This window comes from Vigna unguiculata, chromosome 10 (assembly GCF_037176805.1).
Source record: "Vigna unguiculata cultivar grain cowpea cultivar isolate G323 ecotype 2 chromosome 10, ASM3717680v1, whole genome shotgun sequence".
Taxonomy (NCBI): Eukaryota; Viridiplantae; Streptophyta; class Magnoliopsida; order Fabales; family Fabaceae; genus Vigna; species Vigna unguiculata.
This window is the reverse complement of record NC_140801.1, coordinates 33,260,785-33,277,725: the sequence shown is the minus strand read 5'-3', so window position 1 is coordinate 33,277,725 and position 16,941 is coordinate 33,260,785. Positions and strand designations below refer to the sequence as shown.

The 16,941-nt window shown below is 33.5% G+C and overlaps 1 protein-coding gene and 1 pseudogene across 2 annotated transcripts; one reads left to right on the top strand and one right to left on the bottom strand.

The window, feature by feature from the left end:
• The first annotated feature begins 5,457 nt into the window (after positions 1-5,457).
• Positions 5,458-8,539, top strand: LOC114166551 (GDSL esterase/lipase WDL1-like; annotated as a pseudogene). The gene is made up of 6 exons (XR_014985346.1): positions 5,458-5,702; positions 6,720-6,797; positions 7,213-7,353; positions 7,449-7,525; positions 7,897-8,046; positions 8,159-8,539. The product of XR_014985346.1 is annotated as a GDSL esterase/lipase WDL1-like (transcript).
• Positions 8,540-9,130: 591 nt separating this feature from the next.
• Positions 9,131-14,872, bottom strand: LOC114167195 (LIMR family protein At5g01460). The gene is made up of 14 exons (XM_028052202.2): positions 14,320-14,872; positions 14,113-14,198; positions 12,726-12,838; positions 12,501-12,611; positions 12,108-12,206; positions 11,893-12,015; positions 11,628-11,690; positions 11,481-11,545; positions 10,901-11,010; positions 10,672-10,786; positions 10,499-10,564; positions 9,981-10,091; positions 9,774-9,840; positions 9,131-9,592 (listed from the first exon to the last, which is right to left on the bottom strand). Exons 1-14 carry the CDS (start codon positions 14,667-14,669, stop codon positions 9,545-9,547), a joined length of 1,527 nt encoding a protein of 508 aa, XP_027908003.1. The 5' UTR covers positions 14,670-14,872; the 3' UTR covers positions 9,131-9,544.
• Between the last annotated feature and the right edge of the window lie 2,069 nt (positions 14,873-16,941).

The following is a 16,941-nucleotide window of genomic DNA, read 5'->3' as shown; positions in this document are numbered from 1 at the left end:
ATTAGAGTTACAGATTGCCAACAAAATACAAACCACCACATCATGCATGGGAAATAAAGTTCCACAACAAAAACCCCTAAACTTATCAACCAATAAATTCAAGCAATGAACTTAATGAGTGACATTCATTCAAACACAAAGATAACATCACACGCAAGTAACTATCCTCAAACTACCACTTAAACTCCTTAATCGTGCAACCCATGTCTCTTACTATACCCTCACGTAACAAGAAAGAACCCCAAGAAATTGTCCACCAAGATTCAAAGTATTTCATGCACAAGTCACTAAGAAGGAAAAATATTAGGTTTATGCAGAGAAAGAAATTGTAAATAAAACATAACCACATGCAGAATAGGTATCTCTTCAAGCACTAAAACAAGTATGATAACAAGCTAGTGGAAGTAATTAAAACTACACCACACCACTAATATTAACGCATGAGTGATAGCTAAAACAATTATGCATATAGGAAACTTAACGTGGAAATGCACTACAACCCAATATACATACACTATAACGTTGCCACAAACGAAGATGAGGATTTCGTACACCCCTTTGAATCATGAGATACCAATTGTGAAAGAGACAAACATGGGAGAGAATAAAGAAACGAAACCACTGCACCATGTGAATAACACACAACACTTGCATGATGCAAGAAAACATAGACAACCTTTCGAAAGCACCAATGTCCCATCAAAGAATTAAATGTTTTAACACATTAGCATAAGTAGCATAAGTGTACCTAATGAAAATCATGTAATGCACCTTAAAATGTAAACCATGAAAGTGAATTCAAAGGAGAAAAGAAACCAAAAAGGCTTTACGTGGGACTCGTGGCTAAGAAAAAAAAAATATAAAAACCTTGGATGCACTCATTTACATAATGTTGCCCCATCAAAGGTTTCAAGCTCATTAATCTAAAGGTGAAACATTAACACACACTGCACCACCAAATTAAAAACATGCCTTTACATGTGGTCCCCACCAAAAATCTAAAGAATGGAAAGAAAAGCATGTGGCCCCACATTTTTAACAAGCTTAGTTACGTCAAAGTAGAAAGAGTAAAAAGAAGTTAAGGATAAAGTATGTGGCTGCACCAAAAACAAAGAGAAAGAAAACCAAGTCATGGTTCTAACTGTGAAAACCCTACATGAGAGGTTGCATCAACAAAAATAAGAGCATTGTAATGAATTAAGCACAACCAAGAACTATCCCTACAACCCAAAAATGCATGCAGACCCTGCAAACATCAAGACTACTCTTCACCTACCACGCAAAGTGAATAATGGAAGAACCTAAGAGCTACAACACGTGAATCATAAGAAAATTTGGTCCCACATATTACAACGTCACATCAAAACTCCAAGATCTTACCATATTAAGGTGCTTGACCAAACCATTGAAATCATGCATTGCACCCTTAACGTAAAAGAGAAATCAAAAGGAAAAAGACCAAAAGCTAGTTTACAAAACCCGTGAGGCAATTAGAAAATGTGGAAAGTTGCACTTGAAATCTAAGGAAACCATTGCACGTAAACTACATGAAACATGGCCCATGGAGACTCTCTCACTCCCATGCTATGCCCCTCACATAAATAATAATATATGTTAACATTGAATGGAAAAGATGGCATACAAGACCTTACAAATTCTACCATGCACCAACGACAATATTTCTATGCACCACAAGCCCTTGGCAGCACACTCATATACTACTATGATGCCCACGTGACACATGCATTCAAAAACTCGAGAAAGGAAACTAGCACTATGTTATACCTAGCAATTGAATCTAAAGGCTGCAAAAAATCCTATGATAATTCGTGGACCCCTCCCCCAAGCACTGTAATGTAATGCATAAGTAAAAAGAAAAGCCAAACAAACACCACTTAAACGTAACCCTTTCTCCCACCACAAAAATCATAAAACCATACAATACTATGATTTATAACTCTATAGATAGAAAAAAGAAAATAAGGACCAGCACTGTCACAGAAAACCCTAGTCATGAAGGACTTGGATTTCATACAAAACACCAAATAAAGAGGAAAACTTGGTGGCTAACGAAAACAAAAAATCTGCACCACATTTCCAACATCAATACCAGAATAGAAACATAATTAGAGAGAAAAGGAAAATAATATGTCAACAAACAAGTGCAGTATTCATCACAATACCAGATATCCATGCACACTCCTCCATTGTTCATACGTAAATCAACCAGAATAAAAGAAACGAAGATAAGATTTAACTGCAAACAACAACAGGAAAGCAAACTCAGCTTCCCTTACCTCTTGTAATAATCCTTGAAGGGCTTACGCTTCCCGCAGTCTCTTCCTTCCCTCAGTCTCTTCTTTCCCTCTCCACGGTTTCTCTCTAACCTTTTTTTTCTTTTCCATGTGCACACTCTCTCTTTCCTCACCCTTAAGAACCTAGAACTAAAGTATTTTACCTCCTCTACCTAAACCCTAGAATCAAAACAACATATCTTCTTATCTTCTTCATTTAAGATTTACAAAAATATTTGAAACCCATATACTTGTAATTTATTTTAGGTGTGGCAACAAAAAAAATAAAATATTGCCCATATACTTGTCGTAATTTATTTTGGGTGTGACAACAACAAAAATAAAATATTGCATGTTGATTTCAAAAGCAATACAAGAAGATAATGTGACTTCCACAAAAGGAGGAGAGAGAAAAACCACATAAATGAACACCAGCCACATTCAAACACTTGACCTCAAAGCACTAACGGATTTGATCACCACTAAACCAAACACTTTCTCATGATTTAATGCACACTATTAATATATAAACACATATTCTACATAATATACATAAATACAATAATTAAAATACATAAAATCACAACTTAATTCACTTAAATAATTATCCCCATATTTCATAATTCAGTAAATTAAATAAATTAACAATCCTAATCAAGTCATTAATTCCTCCCATTGATTTCTACTTATTCTAAATTTTCCTAGATCTTACAAAGAGAGTTTCCACATCATTTCCACGTCATTCAAGTGATTGGACTATCATTTTGGGCCTAGAGTGACATTTTGTAATTCTGCAGCCTTTAGTGGCCTACACTTACTTTTGGAGCTTGTCCTACACTTGCTTTCTAGCAATATCCAATTGCAAAATTAAGTGGAATCAATTTTGCTTCATTTAGTGGAGTTTCATCAAATATGGATGATAAGTTTGTGAAGATGGAAAGTGAGTTTGCACTTGTCAAGAAAATTAATTAATTGTATTGTATTGCTATTTTAAAATTATTCAATTACTTATATTCTTTATTTATTGAATGCATAGGATGTTCAAAGTGATACACCGTCTCCAAATGATGTAATACGATCAAGTGGTGGAAACGAACCAATTAGAATTAGGTTTAAAAGTATTCACAAATAAATTACTTCAGAAAATATTTAGCTTTATTCTCTCAGTCACGTCAGATTAATTTAGAAAATGCAAAATTGATGGCCATGTTAAAAAAAAGAAAAATAAATTATGAATCAGTTATACTAACCTTGATCAAAATTAAATCCTATATCATAATTTCAAAATTTAATGAAAAAAAAAAAACACAAAAACAAAAGTTATAATTTAGTCTCGTTACACAATTAAATCATGCTTTTAAAATTTATTTTTCAGAAGATATTCGACACTACCAACGACTGCAATTATTTGAACTCTTGATCATTTAAAAACTATTTAAATCCTTACTCGAGTTTTACAAAAACACCTTGAACAAGAAATTAATATTCAACATATCAACAAATTACCTATTAGAATGTAAATTTAAAATCATTTATAAAACTAAAGTTGTTTTAGTTTATATACGTGCTTAGATTTCACCATAATCTAATACCACGGGCTAACCCATTCAAGTTGCTCAGAGTCGGTTATTTAATTATATATATATATATATATATATATATATATATATATATATATATATATATATATATATATATATATATATATATATATATATATATATATATATATATATATATATATCACTTTATTATAATGGTACAACACAGTGTACAGGTGTTCTTTGCCTGCGTTCAGTGTAACTGAAAACAGTGATGTTTTGACTTTTAAAAAACTAGTATCTTATAATCTAATAACTAATATTTTAAATATTTAATTCTAATATTGTTGAACATATGAATTAAATTCCTAATAACAATATAAATGATAATATACAGTAATTTTAAACTATTAACAATTGAAAAATGTTAAAGTTAATTTATTAATGAAGATGAAAATGATAGATAGAAAAGAATAAACCCGTAAGAAAGAGGGTAGATCATTTTTCTTCTTGTAAAAGTAACATGTGAATACAATCTAAAAATATAGAAACAGTAGTATTAAAAATGTTTGGTATTAGAATTTTAATCGAAGGAATAAGAACAATCTAAGTTTCAGAATTATATACTTAATTTATAACATAAGAGTATATATGAAAAGTAGAGCTGTCAAAATGAGTTGGAACCTCCGAGCCAATCCGGCTCATCATGGGTTCGGGTCGGGTTGAGTTGAAATTTTTTTACAAATTTCAATACGGGTTGATTTTTGACCCGGCTCATCCGGATTGAACCCGTGGTGAGCTAGGTTGGCTCACCAACCCGCAGATAAAAGGGTCACAAGTATTTTTATTTCTTTTTTATTAAGTTGGACTTTACATTTGGGTCATATTAAGTTGTTTCTTATCCAACACATAAATAATTTGTATTTTTTTATTTTGGTTTGTATTTGGATTGTATTAAAGTTTATTTAGATTTTAATTAGAATTACAATTTAGTTTTGACTGAAAAAAAAAAATATAAAAATATTTTTTTAATTAAGTCAACCCGTGAGTCAACCCGTTTAACCCGCCAACCCGTGGTGAGCCGAGCCGGGTTCAAATTTTTTTGGCTCGCTAAAAAATGAGCCGGGTTGGGTTGGCTCACTAAATCATCAACCCGTGATAGGTCGAGTCGGGTCGGGTCGGGTCGGGTCGGGTTACCCGTTTTGACAGCTCTAATGAAAATGTTTAAAAAAAAATAAATGAGATAAATTTGTAATCAATTATACACTTGATTTTGATAAAAACATAAGTTTTTCCCTCAATTAAAACGTTTCTAATTAATTCAAAGGGTGATTAAATCTGTTTTTATCATGCTTAAATATGTATAATAATGTTTCGAAACTTTTTCCTCTTTAATAATTATTCTATTTTATTGTTTTACTAAATTTGTTTAGATTAAGTTAAAAAAATACTAAGAACTATAAATAAAATTTGGTAACAAGTCAAAGGTTTAAAACATACTTGAATTTGTCTTATTATAAAAGTAAAATATTAATTTTGATTGGAAAACGAAAAGCACTTGAAATACCATGTCTTAAGTTATTTGATCTGATTTATGTGATTGATCAAAATTTCAAAAGTAGGACGTAACTTTCATATCGTTATCTACAGAACGTGCTGTGCCAATGACAACAAGAGAAGGCAACAAGGCAAAGAAAGCAAATCCACATCTATAAATATTGAAGTGAGAGTGAATTATTGATGTATATTGTGAGAAATGGTAGGACCAGTGAGGCCTCAATTTGTGTTGTTTGGTTCATCCATAGTTGAGCTGAGTTATAGTTGTGAAGGTTGGGGAGCTACCCTTGCCAACTTGTATGCTCGCAAGGTATTTGATATGTTGCATCTTGTTCTTCTTCATGCATCATGGTTTCAAATCTTCGTGTTAATGCTGCGTTTTTTGTTTCTTTTTGGTTTTGGTGCATGCACTTTGATTTGCGCAATCTTGGTCTTTCTGATATAAGGTTACTTACTCACTTTTTGCTGTGATGAATGATTCTCGAGAGGGTAAAGCTCGTTGTGCTTTGATTTTTCATGTTGAGAAAACCCATTAAGAATTGTTTTGTTTGTGTTGATGTTTCATAAAGAGACTCTAAATGATTATTTTTTACAAATTTTGTTGAGTTTTTAATCTTTGGGAACAGGACTTCACCCAATAGAACAGTCCCTTTTGGGAAAATTTAGGCCCTGTTTACTAATTCTGATTCCATGAATGTATATATGGAAATTATGGCTGGTCGTTATCTTGTGGAGAATCAAAAATAAGATGTCAATCATGGAGGTGAAAAAAGTGACTTAGTGGTGGTCCTGTAGCATGGTATTGGATGAGATTTGTCTTCTCCATAAAAGCAGAGAGTGAGGAATTAGAATTAAAATTGATACCATAACAAAAAAAACTGATGTGACCAGAAAGAATATACAGAATCATTATTTGAATTTGGATTCTCTACCTGGTTGTTTATGTTAATTTTCTGTTGTGTTTTCAAAATATATTTATGTTCATTAATTTTTAAGTTTTAAAATATATTAAAAAACGTTTTAAAGTATCAATCAATATAATATATTCTTAATGCTCAGTTGAAGATGAAGATGGCAAAAAAAAAAACCCGTATAGAATGACTCATCATTGTTGAGGGTGTCAACGCCACAGTTTGCATAACTTACATACATAGATATAATATAGATAATAGATATCCTATGTTTGAAAGTGGTTTAAGAACACATGCATTTAAAGTGTCTAAATATTCTGAAATATAGCAGTCAATTTATATTTGTACACAATTCTTGTGAGTGAAGCATTAAGATGAAAAATGAGTTTAACTTTTCACAGATTGACTTGACATAGGCAGATGTAATTTTGAGAGGATATTGTGGTTGGAATACAAGACGTGCTCTGCAGGCTCTCGATAAAATATTTCCCAAGGTATTGAGCATGTGTTTTAATTCCTGTGTTGATTCAAAATCTCACATTTCCTTCAACTTCAACATATCATCTTTTCTCGACAAATTATAAAATGTGGTTGTTTTAACTGGAATGGTTAGTAAATATGGAACCACAACAAGCTAACTCGTACTTGAATTTTTAGCAACCACACTAACACTGATATATTATTATATTATTAAGAGGTGAACATTAAACTTAATCTAATATTACAAAATCAACTTGTAAAATAAGATTTGCACTCACTTATATATTGTATATTCGGCTTATCTCTAATCAAATGGGACTTACACCGTAGTATTAATCATTATATTCAATTTTGCACAGCGCGATTACTTGATTTTTGCTCAGACTGACTTAAAGGAAATCACTTTTTGTTCTGTCATCTTCAACTCAGGATGCCGGTGATCAACCATCATTGGTAATTGTGTACTTTGGTGGCAATGATTCTATGCATCCACATCCAACTGCCCATAGTCCTCATGTACCCCTCCAAGAATACATTCAAAATATGAGGAATATTGCTATCCATCTAATGGTAAACTCTTACACAAGAACACAAGTTTCCTTTCTTTTTCCACACAAGTACTCTATCCACGTTTAATACTAAGAAATTTTACCGATGGTTGTCAGAGCCTTTCAAAGAAGACTCGCTTAATATTTCTCAGTTCCCCTCCCATCAATGAGGTGCAAATGCATGAGATGCTCAGGTTCTCATTACAATTGATGTTGGTTAATCAATATAATTTCACATTATCTTGAGGCTATGTAATTCCTGCACTTCTACTTGTTTATGGTGCCTGTACTTTTATCTCTGCTATATGATTAACTACATAGTAGACCAACTTATTTATAAGTCGAACTTTTACCCTGGCCAAAGGTACTTATAAATTGTTTTTAAAGATTTAGAGTAAGCTTGATAGTGGCACCTTTCGCTTTGTACCAACAATATCTGAATCAGTATACTGGCACATGATAAATTTAGAGGATGGAGGGCTCCAAAAGTTTTGACATTCTTGCTGCCTGATTTTATTGAAAATATAGTTTCAATCACAAACATTAATGGTTGAACTTGAAGCAGTGATCTACTGGGGCCATTAAAAAGGACAAATGAATCATGTAGATTATACTCAGAAGCATGTTTGGAGTTGTGCCGTGAGATGAATGTGAAAGCCATTGATCTCTGGTCTGCACTCCAGCAAAGGCATGACTGGTTAGATGTTTGCTTCACGTAAGTATATATTCCAATTTCTCTCTCACTCTCTTTCTATTTTATGTTTCTGAAAGAAAAGTATAAATCTACAAATTACAATTGATTCATATGATGGGGTGTTGTTTGATAGGGATGGAATTCATTTGTCACATGAGGGAAACAAAATAGTGGCAAAAGAGATATTGAAGGTCCTCAGAGAAGCAGACTGGGAACCTAGTCTGCACTGGAACTCAATGCCAACAGAGTTTGCTGAAGATTTCACTTTATGATCCAAATGGTGCCGATGAAAGAGTATTATAAATGTCTCTAACGGGAACTTCCAAGGAAATTCTCAATTGGAGTAGAATTATTCTGCATTTTCAAGCTACAGAAAAACCCAAAGTTTGAATCACAAAGTGGAATGGTTTTATAATGTTTATAGGTGCTTAAAGAAATATGTTGTTCTTAAAGCATATCGTAGCATGCTAAAAGCACTTTCGAAGATAGAAATAAAATCGCATACGAAAAGAAACTATGGCCATTAGCTTCTGAAAATAATGTCTGACACATGAAATTTAATACACTGTAATATGCCAATTATCACACAAGATCGCTAGTATGTCAATTAAATACAGATAGGGCTACCAACAAAATTTAATTCAATGTCGTCTCGCCGATTTTCTCACAAAATGAATACTATTATGCCATCACACGTGTAACTCGAGATGCATATTTTATACACTTTAAAGTCATGCGAGAACGTTACATTAATCTTTATTCAGGTATATGTAGGCTTATAAATAATGTATTGATCAAGCAATATCATGTAAAGGTGTCTGGTTCTTTTGCATAGAAGTGTCACCAAAGTATGTTTGGATTACATTTGGTATCATTAAAATCAGTATTGACTTTTTAAATGTATAAGCAGAGTTTGATTTATACATGTTAGCATCATAATTGCATTGTGTTTCTACATCTTTTTTCTTGCGTCCCAAATCATGATATTTACTATAAAACTATGTATTGATTTGCTGTTACAGATTATTACGTTCTTCAACAGACCCGAAAGTTTCTTTTTCGCAAAAACCCAACAGCCTGTCCGTATAGGAATAGGATATCTACGTTACAGAGAAACATAAACATTAAAACATTGACTAGTACAATTTGTTTTTGGGAACAGTTGCATTATACATCAAAGGGTTACGAAAAACCCAATAGTCTCTTTTGCTCATGGTATATTCCGTTACATAATCAGAAGAATGTGTTTGCACAAATCAAACCAAGGAATCATACATACAAGGACAAGGGTGGAGAAAGAATCAAAAAGCTAAGTGGTATCACAAGCACCCACCCAATGATTACACCTCAGGAAAATGATTTTATTCGGATGCATATCAGCCAACTCTATAATCTTCAAGAAAAAACAAAACTAAGCCAATGCACATCCAAATAAAAGCCACTTCAAATGAGATTTTGCGATAAGAATTCCCGATGGCACCCTTTAGTAAACATTCTTCCACGCAATAAACCGTTACCCTCATGAAGACAATTGGAACCTGCCACTGGGCTTCTTTCTTCTCCATCCCTGACATTTCCAAATTCAAAACCCCTTCAGGATCAGAAAAAATCATCGACACACAAAAGAAAAAAAAAAAAAAAAAACTCCAGAGTTAAACTCCAGATTTTCTTTATCTTTTTTCTTTTTTTTAATAAGATCTTCATGTAATGGCAGCAATGCCTAACATGAGCTTATACGGGAAACTTACAAATGCAGCATAATATACAAAAGTCAACCCAGCCAATGCAACAAACGCGATCTGGAAGACATTGTATCTGCGATATGAAAAATGCATGGGTTAATTATAATAGTAAGGTATTAAAAATGCTAGAACAAATAATACATCCAAAACATTAAGTTCTTTCTTCACCCAATCAGAGGATAAAGGGAGAGAAAAATATCCAGCTTGACTCACTTGTACAAATATTTAATCCCACGAAGAGACTCCAAGGTGTGGCCAAATATTTCCTGTGCTGCAGTTGCTTGAGCATAGTAGGCAAATGCTGTGGAGCAGAACTGGATAACACTGAAAAGGTAAAACAACTGAACTTTCAGCAATGTCCTCACAGAATGACATTATAATGACAGCACAACAATTTTTCACTATGTAGAGAACCCTATTTGGTACTGTCCATAAATAACTTCCTTAAACACATGATAACTGGCACAACAGAGAAATATTCCCTGCTACTTTTAAACTTTTGAACAGAAAAATCAAAGCCAGAAAGTAAGGCCACTTTCAATGACGCACTCTTGTTAAACTATCCCTTCCTACCCTATTAAACCAAAGAAGGATGAAAGTCATTGTTTTAAAATTTATACAGGTACAAAATAAAAACTTAACACAAATGGTGATTCTATGCATCAACCATAATAAAGTAAACTTCTATACATTATATACATTTGAAAATGCATCCTACAGGCTATACTGACCTAATGGAAGAAAGAAGAATAAGCCCCACATTGAACAGAAAAGAGTTCATGAGAGTAGCTCCCCACCTGCCATAGATAAGTTCACATAGTCAGTAATCAACAAGTCCTAGTATGTGACCAACACAAATTAAAAGCAATGTGAAATGGTATAATAGACTGCAAAGTTTAATTACTTCATTGGATGAATAGTAAAGAAAACTAGTCTCAGCCCAATCACCATTGCTCCAGCAATCACAGCAAGGAGAAGGTAGAAGCAGAAGAATGCAAATGCAGCTGTACCAAGAAGACCTGATGAAAGAAGAAGACATCATGAAGAATAACAGAATGAAAATTAGAATATAATGTATCTGAACTCTATAACTTATGGTAATCAAATATTAAGGTAAGCGTATTCCAACATACCCCAGATATCATCCAGCTTGATGAAAACTTCATTCAAGAAAGGAGAAAGAGGAGGATCAACTAATAGATAGATAATGATGTGAGCAACCCATGCCACAGATACGATTAACCTGGCATAGTTTTCAAATCTTATGTTAGATGATATATGGAAGTCAAAAAAACCTCTTTTAGATTAAGCGATTCTCATTACAGAGAGATAGCAAGAGTAATAATATCCCAGCAATAGTTATGCAGCTGTATTCACTGCCCCCATCAAAGGGGTGTCAACTGCCACTCTTATACGTCTAGTACTACTTTAATTCAACTAATTTTGTATATTTTCTCTAAAATATCATTATTTTCTCCTAGTTAAATTAATTTTTCTATAACCACATCTAATTTTATTTTACTTACGCTTCTTATCAGTCATTCCGTCATTAATTTAAATTCTATCAATTTTTAATGAAAATAAACTATTTAATCTATTTATCTATCCATCTTTGTGAAATTTATCAGGAGAGAACATTCTGAAAATCATCACACAGACAGTTTACTGTATCCAGCATTCCAGGTAACTCAATCGTTATATGCCATTGCTTACCCTAAAATTCCCAAAACAAGTTTTGCCAGATACCCTAGAACTGTTAGTGCCCATGTTGCCTCAGCCTGCATTCATACAGGATCAGTAAGTGGGGGAACTATAGCACATTGTATTTGGCTAGAAGTCCAGTATGTACAAGGAACTTACCTTTTCTCCTTGTGGGTACATCTCTTCAAGAAGTTTGACATCTTCTTCTAATTGAAGCAACTCCTGGCAAATCATGAAAGATAAGTAAGTTTAAAAACATAACCACAAACAAATTAATCATAAACTGTAGACAACTTTGACCAGCCACTAGAAAAAGCACACATCAAATTAATACAAGGCAGTCCATGTGAACAATGGTACACATAAAATACTTAACACGATGCTGGAAGTATAAAGTACCATTAGAGCACCAATATTAGTTTACCTTTTCCACTGATTTTACATTTTTACGAAATTTCCTACCCTTTGAACCACCTTTTTCTTCCTGACGAAGTGACTCAGCTGCTTTCTTCAGATCTTTTGCTTTTTTTCCCAATTCTGTAGCTTCCTACAACCATAAACAACAAACCACACGATAAATATAATACAGCATATTCAATCTACATTTAGTACGTCTCCAGCTCTAAAAGAATATAGCACCTTGATATACTGTGAACGAGTGATAACAGCCTTTGGACGCCGAATGAAAGAAAATATAAGTCCCAATGGAAGACAAGCAATACCAACACCACCAAATATCTGGATTGAATGGTGAGAAATCGATTGTTAACATCAGTAATAGGAAATAAATTTACTTGTGACCTTGGATGCGAGGCATTACCAGAGTCATTATAAGCAGTTGTTTATGCTTGTGTGCAATTTATAGGATCAGTTTTAAATTTTTAGGGAGTCAAAAGGATCTAACACAATATCCTAATTCATACACACTTTCACAAGAAAAAATATGATAATTGAAAGAATGTATGATCATTTGAAAAGGGAAAAAAAAGATATATCTTGCTCATAAATCCATATGAGATAGGATTAACTTACAGCAAAAAGCACAGATCCAACTATAGTGGCAAGAGCAACAACATATTCTGGAAAGGTAGTACGCATGGTCCAGGTTTTCTCTGATGAAGGACTGGCAGTGTATGCAGAACACTTTTTTTCAGACAAAGGGAAAAAATCAGAATGAGCACAGGCAAAAAAAAAAAGAAATTCCTTTTAAGAGAGAAAAAATATGGACTTTTGGTAAGAGAGAGAGAAACAACAGACCTGATGTGTGTTTTCAATACATGGTTGACTACTGCTGAACTCCCATGTACTAGGAAATGACTTTGTGGTAGAAGAGAGATGCCTAACAGTAAAGTCCACCTTTCCAATAAGTCCTAATACATCAGTCAGACGCAGATCAATACTCACATGAAGCAAAAGTGGATATGAAATGTTAAATTAATTGTGGATTTTTAAAAATGAACAAACAGATTTTACACTTAGTAACAAATCTTCCACTCATATAATAACTATAGCCATGAAAAATATTTGTCATATTGATTAAAATGAAGTAAAATTAATGATAACAAATTTCAGAGGGTGGTATTTGGTGCATAGGTGAAATTAATACCTTGCGAGTTGCAACATTATGCCTATGGATTTGTGAGGATGAAGAATGGTCTTATATTCATAACACACATCTTCATGAAAGAGCCCTTTGGGCTTGAAACACAGTTAACGAACTAATGCTAACAGGTTGAAATTTTATTTAATTATGATTTATGAAGAATGTAGGCAGCCAGAATCAAATGCCTGCCCCCTTATTGTGTATTTAGCAATGTGTCCATAACTCACATCAAATTCATATATGACATAAGCTACTCTCGCATCCACTCTCCTTCGATGAGAATTTTCTGTTCTTCGACACAGAATCCCAACCCAGCCTATACTAGCTTAAAACCCAACCATTAATCCACAACAGACAACTTTTCCTTACCAAATAATCCTTAAACATTCATACAGCAAGGAACTTCACCAACTGATATCTTCGGTTATCTCAACCCCCCAGCCCCAAACAAAGCAATAAACAGCACAAAAACCCACCATTTGTCTTTTCCTTAATGTAGGAGTTATACAATTTACAAGATGGACACACAGTATATAGCTTCACAAGGAAAGCAGCAGCGCCACAACCAATGGATTTCTATGCCTACGAATGAGTGATCACCAGCATGAGACGAAAAAATCCGCTCACATTAACGCGTATCAACTCTGCGAATTCCACTCTCAACTTCCAAATCTTCATCCCACTGTTCACACCCATTGAACCATCCACAAAAACATGGAAAATAATCTATGGACACCCAACAGTAAATAAATGTGAGTATGATTGGGCAAATGATGAGGTACGACAAAGACAGAGACAGAAATAATAGGCATTGAGAAGATGCATGGTTTATATACAGTGATTATATATCACCACTCAAACAACATTTGCATTCACTATCACATAACTCTCACCCAACCAAACAAACCCACCGAACACCAGCTACCAAAAAAACGCAAAAAAACGCAACAAAACAACCATCTTACCCCTACCTCGTTCAGAACAGATTTAGAAACAAGGTACATCCGAAATAAAACAACCAACAAAACCACGAAAACGTACCATACAAAATCCCCAAAATAAGAGCGCAGACGATCGCAGTGGTCACCATCCAACACAACGCGCTCTTAATCCGCTTCCCAACAGTCCTACACACAACACAAACAAAACGCATTGCGTTTCCTCAAATCAAACAAATTTTTAATTTTTTTCAATAAATCACGAAAAGTTTAAAAGTTTAAAATTTGAATTAAAGCACAACGTACTTACTTGTCCTGGTCGCCTTCGTAGTAGAACATGGCGAAGGGGATGACGAAGAAGACGAGGATCGCGTCGAGGATGTACACCGCGAGCCAGAGGTCCTTCATGGGGAGCGTGAGGTTGCACGCGCCATTGTAGATCGAGTGCCGACAGGCCTGGCGGTTGGCAACGTCGGCGGGAAGCATGAGGATGGAGATGGCGGCGACGGAGAGCCCCAAAACGACGACGAATTTGGGGAAGTAGGCCTGGTTAAAGTCATCGGGGTGCTGGTAATTGACGAGGAGATATACGTTGACGAGGAATACGATAACGCATACCACGATCGCCACGATCACCAGCGCCAGGTTGAAGTCCCCCATTCTCGCTGAAAGCGATTTGGGAGCTAGGGTTAGGGCTTAATCGGATCTGAAGAAAAATTGGGAATGAGGGAAGGTTTTGGTTACTTGGTTCTGTTGGGGTCGGGAATGGGAAATACTTTTTTGCCCCTCTTGGAGAGGAATGGTAGGAAGAGGGTAAGGGTGTTGGGGTAATTTCCAGGGTTTGTTTGTTGGATGTGAGAAGAGACAGTTTCGGAAGTTCAGACCAGGCTGTACTAGCGAGTCGAGGTAGGTTGTGAACGAATATACAATGCGCTGTTTGTTTGGCACTAACATTTTTTTGTTCTTTTTTAGGTTATTTACTTTCTTTATAAATGACTCTTCTGGTTTTCTTTTCTTTTCTAGATTTTTTTGTTGGTATAACTGTTTAAAATTTACAATTTAACATTTTCTAAAAGAAAATTTTAGTTTAGTTTATGAAAATGTGTTAAAATTACTTTTCTCTAAGTAATTTAATGTCGAATTGATTTTTAAACTGTATGAATATACTAGTTTGTATTTTTAATTAAGTAATGTAGGATTTGAATTCCAATAAACTATGTTATTTGAGAAATATGTTTGATAACTGATTCATAATTTTTTGCTTTTAAAAAAAGTAATAAAAGGTTCATTTATTTATTTGTTGAGCGATGTTGTGGAACCGCAAGATGCACTTTTGAAAACCGGTGCTAAATTGTAATTTCCACGGCAAACGACGCTTTCAAGGGACAGAAAAGATTAACGCATAAAATAATTGTATATCACAAATACTAAATAAAAATTGTTTCAAAAATATATTAGAGATTATTTTCATTAATCTTTGTATCTATACTATATACAAACAGAGAACTAACCATCAACAAGTTTTTAATTAAATAATATATATATATATATATATATATATATATATATATATATATATATATATATATATATATATAAATCTTTCATTCAAATTTTACTTCCATTCAATTTCTTTCTCTATAATCAGAAATAACACTAATTACTCATTTCAAATTTTACACTACAAAAAAATAAATCATAATCAAAATTCAAAACCTCATTACCTAAATCTACCTCTCATCATTCACTCACAAATTCATTTCCTTTTCACTCTCCTCCTCTCACCCTCCATCAACCACAAATACAACATGTTTTTCTCTAAGCTATGAAAGTTCTTCACTCTAACCCCATCTTCTTCACTCCCATGGCTCTTCTCCACTCCCATGGCTCTTCTTCAGCAACTTTTATTTTCTACATGTTTTTCTTCACTTGTTTTTCTTCTTCTACAAGAGATATGTATTTTGGTATTACCTTGTGTGAGGTTTTGAGCCACTCTTTGTTCTTTCTTATGTGTTATGCCTCTTGATTGCTTGCATACTGGCCTTGACTTGACTATTTCTGATACTTCTTTATTCACATGCATGTTTGGAGATGATTTAGGCAGTTTTATTCTGATGAGCCTCTAGCCAGATGAGCCTCTAGCCAGATAAGCCTACCTTAAATTATTTCCTTTGATAGCTTTTTTGAGCCTGTTTACCCTGTTTCATTATCTTATAGCTAATTACAAGCCCTTAGCCATTAAAACCATGATTGACATACCGTAGGAAATTTTGAGGCTTTGGAATTGTTTTGGGAATGGATGCTCAATCAAGTATGGTGTGGGTGTGCATATTTGTGTTGGTTCTTGGATTATTCATTATGTATGGTGGCCTTGGAAGTTGTTTTGAATTACAAAAAATGAAAAACATAAAAAAAGAGAGAAGAAAAATAAAAGGTTAAATTACTCTTTTGATCCTTGTATTTGTCAAGTAGTGTCAAATTGGTCCTTCAATTTTTCGTTGTCTCAATTTGGTCCTTGTTTTTGTAAAAATGATTCAATTTGGTCATTGCCGTTAATTTTGACCAAACGGTGTTAAAGTCAATGTCACATGTCAATTTCTGGTTTTTTTTTATTTTTTATTTTTTTTAATTTTTTTATCTTTTACATGTGTCACTTCAGTTATGTCACGTGTCAAAATGATTCAATTTGGACTCTATCTTTGTTTTTAGTTTCAATTTAGTCACATTTTTTGTAAAACTGAAGCAATATTGTCTCTCCTTGAATTAACATTCAATTTACTTTTTGTATAAATCTTATGATGATGTTCTTAATAAAATTGACATTTTTATTAAATATTTGTAGAAATATTTTTAAACAAGCTTTTTTTTTTAGTTTTATTATTAAACAAAGTTAAACGTCAAACTTAATTTCAACAATTAACAATTTCGTCAT